This window comes from Mus pahari, chromosome 13 (assembly GCF_900095145.1).
Source record: "Mus pahari chromosome 13, PAHARI_EIJ_v1.1, whole genome shotgun sequence".
NCBI lineage: Eukaryota > Metazoa > Chordata > Mammalia > Rodentia > Muridae > Mus > Mus pahari.
In genome coordinates, this window is record NC_034602.1 from 7,354,849 (window position 1) to 7,365,818 (window position 10,970).

Sequence of the window (10,970 nt, forward strand, 5' to 3'; positions counted from 1 at the left end):
AAAAAAAAAAAAAAAAAAAGTAACCAGTTCCAGGGGATCCAAAGCTCTCTTCTCACTTCCTAGGGCACCAGACATACTTGTATTACACATACATACATACATACATACATACATACATACATACATACATAAATACATACATACAGGCAAAACATATTTACACATAAAATTAGAAGAAAAAAATAAGCTAAAGAAGTATTGTAACACAGTATTTAACATTGGAAAAATGTCTCCCAAGTATCGGAAGCTAGTAACCCTTTCCTATAGGCTGCCTACCCAACAGAAGAAAGCCTGTTGAATGTGTGACTGAAACAGCAGACACCAAGGTTCAGCTGCATCAACCCATAGCAGATGCTCAGACGTTAGACTCTCAGTAGTACTGAAAAGAACTAGGCTAGTTAAACCTTGGTTGAGGCCTTCCAGTTCTCAGCACTTTTTTGCCAATTACGTTCATTTTATATGTGATAATAGCTTCCACAGATATTCTACTGAGAAATTAATTCCAAATATTCTGGAGTTCTTATATGGAAGGCTTTCAAAAACAGTAATACTGTCTGAGTGTGGTGGCAAAGACTTTAATCCCAGAATTCAGGAGCAGTGGCGGGCAGATCTCTGTGAGCTAAAGGCCGGCCTGCTCTGGACTCTTAGTTAAGAGTCCTAGGACAGCCAGGCTATCTATCTACACAACAGACCTATCTTTAAAAAATAATAATAAAAAAATAAATAAACTGAAGAGAAAGGAGACAGAAGGAAAACAAAAAAAACAAACAAACAAACAAAAAAAACCAGTAGGACGTTACTGCTGAATCTGTACATTAGCCTTATCAACTTTCTGTTTCAAGTTTTCATTGCACACATTTTGCTTGTTGAGACAAGGTCTAACTATGTAGCCAAGAATGGCCAGGAACTTGGGGACCTCCTGCACCTGCTTTCTGGGATTACAAACATGAGCAAAATTGACTCCAACTAAGGCTTTCATCTTGAATCTCAAAAATTGTTTTATATGAGCTAAATTCTGGAGAAAAAATACTTAAATAATAATATGAATATCTTTTTTTTTTTTTTTTTTTTTTTTTTTTTTGAGACAGGGTTTCTCTGTGCCACATTGGCTGGCCCAGAACCCACTCTGTAGACCAGGTTGACCTAGAAATCACAGACATCTGTTAGCCTCCACTTTCAAATACTGGGTGGTATTAAAGGCTTTCACCACCAACAACCTTTTTCTTCTTTCTTTGTTCTTTTTAGCAGTTGGGTTTTTTTTGTTTTGTTTTGTTTTGGTTTTTTTTGTTTTTTTTCGAGACAGGGTTTCTCTGTATAGCCCTTGCTGTCCTGGAACTCACTTTGTAGACCAGGTTGGCCTCGAACTCCGAAATCTGCCTGCCTCTGCCTCCCGAGTGCTGGGATTAAAGGCATGCACCACCACGCCCGGCCCTTTGTTTTTTTTAAAGGTAAGATCTCTCATGTAGCTCTGGCTGGACTGGAACCAGATCAGTTTGGAACTCACGTAGATAGACCTGCCTATCTATGTCTCCTATAACCAGGATTAAATAAATGTTCCTCCATGTCCAAGTCAACAAATTATTTTTTTTTATTCTGTATGCATGTGTGAGTGCATGTGTATACACCACATGTGTACAGAAACCTTCACATATCAAGAGGCATTGAATCCTCAGGAAGTAGAGTTACAGAGAACTGTGAGCTACCATGTGGATGCAGGGAAACAAACTGGAGCCCTCTGCAAAAGTATTAAGTACTTTTAACCACTGAGCTATCTCTTCTAATAAACATGTAATTTCTATTTTTTTCTTTTTTTAATGTGAGTATACTGTTGCTGTCTTCACACACACCAGAAGTAATATTATCAGTTCTAAGGATTTGCTATTATAATGTATTGACCAGGATAACTGAAAGACAATCTCTACTTAAGAAATAACATGTCGCTGGGCATGGTGGCGCACGCCTTTAATCCCAGCACTCAGGAGGCAGAGACGGGCGGATTTCTGAGTTTGAGGCCAGCCTGGTCTACAAAGTGAGTTCCAGGACAGCCAGGGCTACACAGAGAAACCCGGTCTCGAAAAAACCAAAAAAAAAAAAAAGAAGAAGAAGAAGAAAAAAAAAAAATAACGTGTCAGAGGCTTGGTGTGGTAGCACACCCCTTCAATCCCAGCATGCAGAGGATCAGAGGCAGTGAGATCTTTTTGAGTTTGAGGCCAACCAGGTCTAAGGGTTATATAGTGAGTTCCAAGGATTATATAGGAAAACTCTATCTAAAAAGAAAGGAAGGAAAGGAGAGAGGGAGCAAGGGAGGGCAGACGGACGGAAAGACAGGGGCAGTGGGGGCTGGAGAGATGGCTCAGTGGATAAGAGCACTGACTGCTCTTCCAGAGGTCCTGAGTCCAATTCCCAGCAACCATAGTGGCTCACAACCATCTGTAATGGGATCTGATGCCCTCTTCTGGTGTGTCTGAAGAGAGTGACAGTATATTCACATACATAAAATTAATAAATCTTTTTTAAAATCCAATCACTGTAGCAGGGCAGTGATGGAGTACGCCTTTAATCCCTGCACAAGGACAGTCTAGTCTACAGAGTGAGTTCCAGGACAGCCCGCACTACACAGAAAAACCCTGTCTCAAAAACCCCAAAACACAGATAGGTAGGTAAGTAGGCAGGCAGGCAAAGCAGAATGTTCACTGATCACTAACTAAAATACTTCAAGAATTTTATTAAATGTTGTATTCATTGCCAGATCTGGTGATGCACACCTTTAATCCTAGCGGTTAAGGAGGCAGAGGCAGCAGATTTCTTTGAGGCCAGCTGGGTCTACATAGTGAGTTCCAGGACAGCCAGGGCTACATAACAAGACCTTCTCTCAGAAGGGAAAAGGAAAAAAAAAAAAAAATTAAACAGATATACTGTGTGTGCCCTAACACACTTGTGTGCATGCACGAACTGGTGCCATGACACACCGTACATGTCCTGGGTTAAACTCAGGTTATCAGGCTTGGTAGAGGAATCTTTACCCACTGAACCCACCTCTCTGCCCCACTTTAAGCATTTTCCAAACTCATAAAAATTTTATGAAGGGTAGTTCAAATTGGGCAAGCACACAAGTGAAAAGATATTTAGTGGGAGTTGGAGATACACATAAGTGTAAGAACATTTGTGCAGCATACCTTAAGCTCAAATTTCACCTATAGCTCAATGGTACAGCCCAGAAGCTGCTGGGTTTGTACATCAACACTGTAAAAAACATTGTGTGGCACTACCAAACAAAAACCACATAGAGATATAAGTTTACAGTCTTTCTCATAGTGGGTATATTAACAACTATGATCCTTGAGTTTTAATCTGTATATTCTCAACTTATATATTATATAAAAGTTGTTCTAATGTGCATAATAAATTAGAAACTATCAAATTGTTTCAAAATATCTATTACCACAATAAAGATTTTTTTAAAAAAACATTAAGTTTGCTATAAGCTTTTAGTAGCTATTCCGTAAGAATACTCTCATCTGCTGAGTAGTGGTGGTTCTCATCGTTAATCCCAGCCTGGTCTACAGAGTGAGTTCCACGACAGCCATGGCTACACAGAGAGACTCTGTCTCACACAAATTCTTCTATGTCTCAAAATAATTCCTTCTCAAAATTTTAGTGACTCATTCCTTAAGAATAAGGGAAAAGTAAAAGAAATAGGTTTTTATGTTGTTTTAAAAACAATGTCAAAATCAAGTCCATGATTTAAAAAAAAGTAAAATAATTGACTATTGATAAACTTACCACTTAATACAAATATATATATATATAATGAAACATCCTGAAAGAAAATCTAATAAGAGTAATTAATGGCAATTTATATAATCCATCAAGTTATCAAGTTAGTCTTTAAAATACATACAACTGCATACCTCTGAGTCCAGGAATTGATATAAGCAAATATTTTGAGAGTATGTTCCTTTCTGAGCTGTAGTCCATCACCACCTTCTATATCTGATACTGAAAGAGAAAGATAAAAGAATGAAAAAATGTTAAACAAATATTAAAGTCAATACTACCTAAATATAAAGCTTAGATACACAAATGCAAATATCAATTGATTCTTTCGCTTTCACTAGTGAAATAAAATCTTTGATTACTGACTGTAGTAGTTATTTCTGTGATATAGACCATGACCAAAAGTAATTTAAGCGAGGAAAGGATTTATTCTGCTTAAAGGATAACAGTCTATCTTCTGAGGAAAATGGCAAAAAATGAAGCAGGCCATAGATAAATGCAGCGTAGTGGCTTACTCCTCAACGTGATTTCTTGGGTTTTGTTTGGTTTAGGTTACTTGTTTTTGTTTTCCTCTTTGAGAGGGGTGGGAGGGTGCGGGGGTGTTGAAGATAGGGGCTCTTCTCTATTCTAGGCCAGCCAGGGCTACATAGTGTGATCCTATCAAAAAAAGTAAAGAAAGGCTTAGCTTCAACAAAAGCATTTATTTATAATTTACTGGGTTTTCTATTGATGATTTTGTGTGTAACCCTGTATGCGTACATGCTTCTCACATGTGAGCAGGATCCCTAGAACAGGAGTCACAGGGGGCTGTGAACCATCCTGTGGGTACTGGGAACTGAACCCAGTTCCTCTGCAGGAGTAGTAGGTTCTACTCCACTGGTCCATCCGTCTCTCCAACCCAAATGAAGTACTTTAACAACTAAACTCTAGTCCCACTCCTACTGCCTATGAATGGCCTATCTAGGCCAAAGCATTCCTGATCACTCCTGTGAGGCATGTCATTACAGTGTTTAAAAAGTTATACAAATACAGATAGTCTGACATCATTTTTTCACTTTATCATTCCATACTTCTGATTTTAATCTTTTGTAATGCTGGGCAGGAAACCACAGCAACTAGCAAGTCATGTACTCACATGGGTCAAGAACACTGTGTATAACTAATATACTTTTTATTCAATGCATTCTTCATTTACATTTCCAATTTGCTATATATTCTGTTGTTGAGTTTTGTCTGTTTGCCTTTTCCAGACCCGGTTTCTCAGTGTAAAGGTCCTGGCTATCCTGGAACCTGATTTATAGACCAGGCTGGCCATGAACTGACAGCAGTAAGATCCTCCTACCCCTACCTCCAGGCACTGGGATTAAAGGCATGTCATGCACTACCATGCACAGCTGAGTTTTTATGGGAGATGGGGCTGGGGGCTGCGGGGGGGGGGGGAGGGTTGTTTGTTTATTTGGTGGTGGGTTTTTTTCTATGTGGGAGAAGGTATATGTATTTTGTGTAGGGGTGGGTGTGATTTAAGTTGTCAGAAAACAACTTGGGGAAATTTCTTCTCTCCATCTATCATATGGGTTCCAGAAATCAAAACCAAATTATCAGATTTAACATCAAGTACCTTATCCAGCTGAGCAGTCTTCAGGCCCTAACACTTCTTCTTTAAATGACTGTGCAATACAAATTTCTCTTAAAATTCCCAAAATGGGAGAGCAGAATAGCAATCTAAAACTATATTTGCCAATTCATACTATTCCAGAAGCATCATCAAATAAACCTTCAAAAATCAAAGGAGCTAAAGCAATGGATCTCAATCTTCCTAATATTGCAAGCACTTTAATTCAGTTCCTCATGTTGTGGTGATCCCCAACCATACAATTATTTCACTGCTACTTTTTAACTGTAAATTTACTACTGTTGTGAATTGTAATATAAATATCTGCTATGCAGGATATATGAAATGTGACTCCCACACACAAGGAGTCAAAATACAGGTTGAGAACCAATGAGCTAGAGAGATGGATCAGAGGTTGAGAGCCCTGGCTGCTTCTCCCAAAAACCAGGGTTCAATTCTCAGTACCCACATGACAGCTCACAAGTGTCTCTAATTCCAGTGAATACTGATCCAATGTACAATTTCAACCATTACAGACACTGTATGTAAGTTGTGCTCATACATGCAGGCAAAAATACCCATTAACTTAAAATAATAAAATTTTTCTAAAGTTTCACAATCACTTAAAATACCAACTCAGTATTCTTCATTACTCCCAAGACTCAAAGATATAAAATGACGCCGGGCGGTGGTGGGGCACGCCTTTGATCCTAGCACTTGGGAGGCAGAGACAGGTGGATTTGTGAGTTTGAGGCCACCCTAGTCTACAGAGTGAGTTCCAGGACAGTCTGAGAAACCCTGTCTCAAAAAGCAAAAATAAAAAAAAAAAATTAAAAAAAAATAAAAAAGATTTAAATTTGAGTATCATTAACATTCAGATCAATAACAAGACAGTATTCTGTATCTGAAATGAGAATTTCAGATTTTAAAATAATAGTGGAGATTTTTACCAGCTGAACACACCATATTTAAAAATAAAGTTAAAAGCTGGAAGTGGGAGGTGAGTGCTGGAGAAATGGCTCCCTGGTTAAGGACACTTGCTGCTCTTCCAGAGGAATAAAATTTGGCTTTCAACATATAGGTCAGGCAGTTCATAACCATCTTTACTTCCAACTTTATCAGGAGATTAGATACCCTCTTGTGGCTTCCAGAGCACCAGAACACAAATTTGTACACACACATGCACATAAACAAATAAACAAGAATTTTTTAATAGAGCTGGCAAGATGCTCATCAAGTAGTAACTATTGCCACCAATCCCTGAAACCTGACTTCAATCTTTAGAACTCACATGGTAGGAGAGAACTACCCTGTAAGCAAGGTAGTTGTCTGTCCTCCACACATGGCTCCATGGCTTGCATAAGTACACACACACAATAAATTTAATTTTTAAAAATGTTTAATTTTTTTAAACTTTTTTAAAACTCAAAATTTAAATTCTAACTAATTAGAAAACTTCAGGTTTGGAGTTTAGTGATAATCTCTACTTCTTCACCAAACTACAAGTTAGTATTTCACTAAATATATGATTTATCTTGCTTTTGAGAAAACTCACCATGACATGGAAAATAGAAACAAAATACCATTAGAATAAAATAGCATTCTGTTAGCCACATTATATACTACTTTACCAAGCAGTGATGAAGTGCCCCATTGTCTTCTTCCTTTGAATACAACTCCAAAGGTCCTACTGCCATCACAACACAGTAGTATAGGCCAATAATCCCATCACTTAATTGGCTGAGGCAAGAGGATGTTGAGTTCAAGACCTTTTAAAGAGGTTGGAGTTGGAGGTTGGACGGCAACATGGAGAGATGGATGGCCCAGTAATTAAAGCTGCTTTTAAGGGTTGCTCTTCCAGAAGATCCCGGTTTAATTCTAAGTGCACATATGGTGGCTCACAACCATTTGTAACTCCATTTACAGAGGATCCAATATCCTCCTTTGGTCTTTGTGGACAACAATCTAAGTTTGTACATGGTGCAGACATGCAAGCAGGTAAAATGCTCACACATATAAAATAAAATAATAAAATAAATGTAAAGGAAAGGACAGGCTGGAGAGTTAGCTCTTGCAGAGGACCTAGGTTTTTGTTTTGTTTTTTTTTAAGATTTATTTATTTATTATATGTAAGTACACNGTAGCTGTCTTCAGACACTCCAGAAGAGAGCGTCAGATCTTGTTACGGATGGTTATGAGCCACCATATGGTTGCTGGGATTTTAACTCGGGACCTTCGGAAGAGCAGTCGGGTGCTCTTACCCACTGAGCCATCTCACCAGCCCCAGGACCTAGGTTTTGATTCCCAGCACTCTCATAGTGGCCCACAATTGTCAGGAATTCAAGTTTCAGCGATCAGATAAGTCTTGTGACCTCTGCAGACACCAGGCATGCATGCAGTGCATATACATGCACTCAAAAACATTCATACACATAATCTTTTTAAAAGGAAAAGAAAGAGCATGGGACTATTTAGGTTGTAGTATGACCAAATAATAGAAAATTATATTGAGATTATAAAAGGTATAATCTAATTGGCAACTGATAAGGAAAAGGTGCTGGTATTTTTGCCTATTTTTTTTTTTTTTTTTTTTTTTTTTCAGGGTTTTTTTTTTTTTTTGTTTTTTTTTTTTTTTTTTTTTTTTTTTTTTTTTTTTGTCAGCAGTCCTATTCAGGCTAGCCTTGAACTCACAATCTCTCAGATTCCCTAGTTTTCTATTGCTAGGATGACAGGCATATGGCACAACATCCAGACTTAATCTGTACCTTATAAACATAATTTGAGTCATGTAGCACAGTACATTTTAGGCTACTTTGTGTTACAAGAGATCCTGTCCAGATCATGGATGGATGGATAGATGGATGGATAGACAAACGGAATGATATAGATAAGATAGCTGTGGAGATGATTCAGTGGATAAGAATAACTGATGTGTAAGCATGAGGATCTAAATTGAAATACCCAGGCATGGCCACATAGGCTTCTAACCTCAGCATGGTAGAGCTGAGACAGGCAAATCCTGGGAGCTCCCTGGCTAGCCAAAACCTCAAGCTTAAGGGTCAGTGACAGCCTCAAGGAATCAAACAGAAAATAGAGGAAGACATCTAATTTCTTCCTTTGCCTTTACATGCACACTACCACACTTAATCGTCCCCCCCCCAATATACATAGGAATGGGAGAGCATACACACACTAAAACTAACTGATTTTTAAAGGGGAGCTGTAACTCCATGGTAGGCCATTTCCCTAGCATGTACACAGCCTGAATTCAATCTACAGCCCGAAAAAAGGAGCCACTTAAAAGGGCTGGAACTATATTTAATGACAGAGTAATTCCTTACTATGTATGCACAAGGCCCTAAATTGAATTACCAGCACCACAAAATAATTCTATTAGAAGGATAGATATAGCTCAGTAGTAGAGTGTAAAGCTTGAGTTCATCTCTATCATCATAAATAAATAAATAATCTAGAGCAACATATAAGACTTAGTTAAATTAAAAAGTGTGAGGTAAAACAGAAGGAGTGGATTAAGAATTAAGAACCGCCGGGCGGCGGTGGCGCGTGCCTTTAATCCCAGCACTCGGAAGGCAGAGGCAGGCGGATTTCTGATTTCTGAGTTCAAGGCCAGCCTGGTCTACAGAGTGAGTTCCAGGACAGCCAGAGCTATACAGAGAAACCCTGTCTTGAAAAACCAAAGAAAAGGGCTGGTGAGATGGCTCAGTGGGTAAGAGCACCCAACTGCTCTTCCGAAGGTCCCGAGTTCAAATCCCAGCAACCACATAGTGGCTCACAACCATCTGTAACAAGATCTGACCCCCTCTTCTGGAGTGTCTGAAGACAGCTACAGTGTACTTACATATAAAAAAAAAAAGGAACTGCCGGGCGTGGTAGCACACGCTTTTAATCCCAGCACTCAGGAGGCAGAGGCAGGCAGATTTCTGAGTTCGAGGCCAGCCTGGTCTACAAAGTAAGTTCCAGGACAGCCAGAGCTATACAGAGAAACCCTGTCTCAAAAAACCAAAAAAAAAAAAAAAGAATTAAGAACCAGGGGGCTTGAAAGATGGCTCAGCAGTTGAGAGCCCTGACTGCTCTTCCAGAGGTCCTGAGTTCAATTCCCAACAACCATATAGCTCACAACCATTTGTAATGGGATCTGATACCCTCCTCTGGTGTGTCTAAAAGAGAGTTAACAGTGTACCCATATACAAATAAATAAGTAAATAAATCTTTTAAAAAAATAATTAAGAACCAGCCAGGCTATGGTGATGCAAGCCTTTAGTCACAGCACTCAAGAGGCAAGACATAGAGCAGAGAGCTCTTTAGTTTGAGGCCAGCCTGATCTACAAAGTGAGTTCAAGGACAGCCACAGCTACACGGAGAAATCCTGCTTTGAAACACCCCACACCCAAAAAAATAAAAATAAAAAAAGTAAGAATTAAGAAATGACTCAAATCAGCAAGTAAACGTGCTTGCTGTCAACTCTAATTATCAAAGTGCAGTGTCTAAAACCGAAATGGATTTAGAAGGAGAGAGCCAAACACTGGAAGCTGCCCTTGTACTTCCTCACTCGGGCACATGCACACACACACAATCCACAAGGAGGACATAAATACAAAAAACAAAAACAAAACCCTTTTTTAATTTATTTACTTTTGGGGATTTTTTTCAAGACAGGGTTCTCTGTGTAGCCCTGGCTGTCCCTGAACTCATTGTGCAGACCAGGCTGGCCTCAAACTCAGAGATCCACCTGCCTCTGCCTCCCAAGTGCTGGGATTAAAGGCTTGCATCACCACTGCCCAAAACAAAATTTAAAAAAAAAAATTTTTTTAAGAAAAAAAACAAGTAAAATATGGACAGGATATGGAAAAAAGAAACCCTTGTTTCAGTGCTGTTAAGAGTGCAAGAGCCAGGCTGGTGAGATGGCTCAGCAGGCAAGAGCACCTGACTGCTCTTCTGAAGGTCCTGAGTTCAAAACCCAGCAACTATATGGTGGCTCATAACCATCCATAAGGAGATCTGACTCCCTCTTCTAGAGTGTCTGAAGACAGCTACAGTGTCTGAAGACACTATAATAAATTTAAATTATATAATAAATTAAAAAAAAAAAAAGAGTGCAAGAGCCAGCCGGGCAGTAGTGGCACATGCCTTTAATCCCAGCACTCGGAGGCAGATTTCTGAGTTCAAGGCCAGCCTGATCTACAAAGTGAGTTCCAGGACAGCCAGGGCTATATACAGAGAAACCCAGTCTCGAAAAACCAAAAAAAAAAAAAAAAAAGCAGCCATTACAGAAATCAGTATAGAGATTCATGAAAAAAATAAAAAGAAAAATAAATATGACCCATATATACCACTCCTGGACATATACATAACCAAAGAGCTTTATGTCCTACCACAGAGATACCTGCATACCAATTTTTGTTTTCTCTTTTTCAGACAAAGTCTAACTACTTAAAACTGTCCTGGAATTTGATACCTAGAGCCCTCTGCCTCTGCCTCTCTGCCTCCTGGGTGCTATGACTAAAAGTATGCACCATACCTAGCCCAATCCACATTTATTTTTTTTTGGTTTTTTTTTTTT

General features: G+C 39.0%; 1 protein-coding gene across 5 annotated transcripts in view; it reads right to left on the minus strand.

Annotated features, from left to right (window-relative positions):
• The window catches only part of Usp34 (ubiquitin specific peptidase 34), a 194,576-nt gene that overhangs the window by 171,948 nt on the left and 11,658 nt on the right, over positions 1–10,970 (minus strand). For 4 of the 5 annotated variants that reach the window (XM_029544913.1, XM_021210274.1, XM_029544912.1 and 1 more), the window contains exon 2: positions 3,912–3,999. In XM_029544913.1, coding sequence (XP_029400773.1) covers positions 3,912–3,999 — 88 coding nt within the window. Of the gene's footprint in view, positions 1–3,911; positions 4,000–10,970 lie in introns of those variants that run through there. The other variant, XM_029544914.1, reaches the window with a different exon arrangement.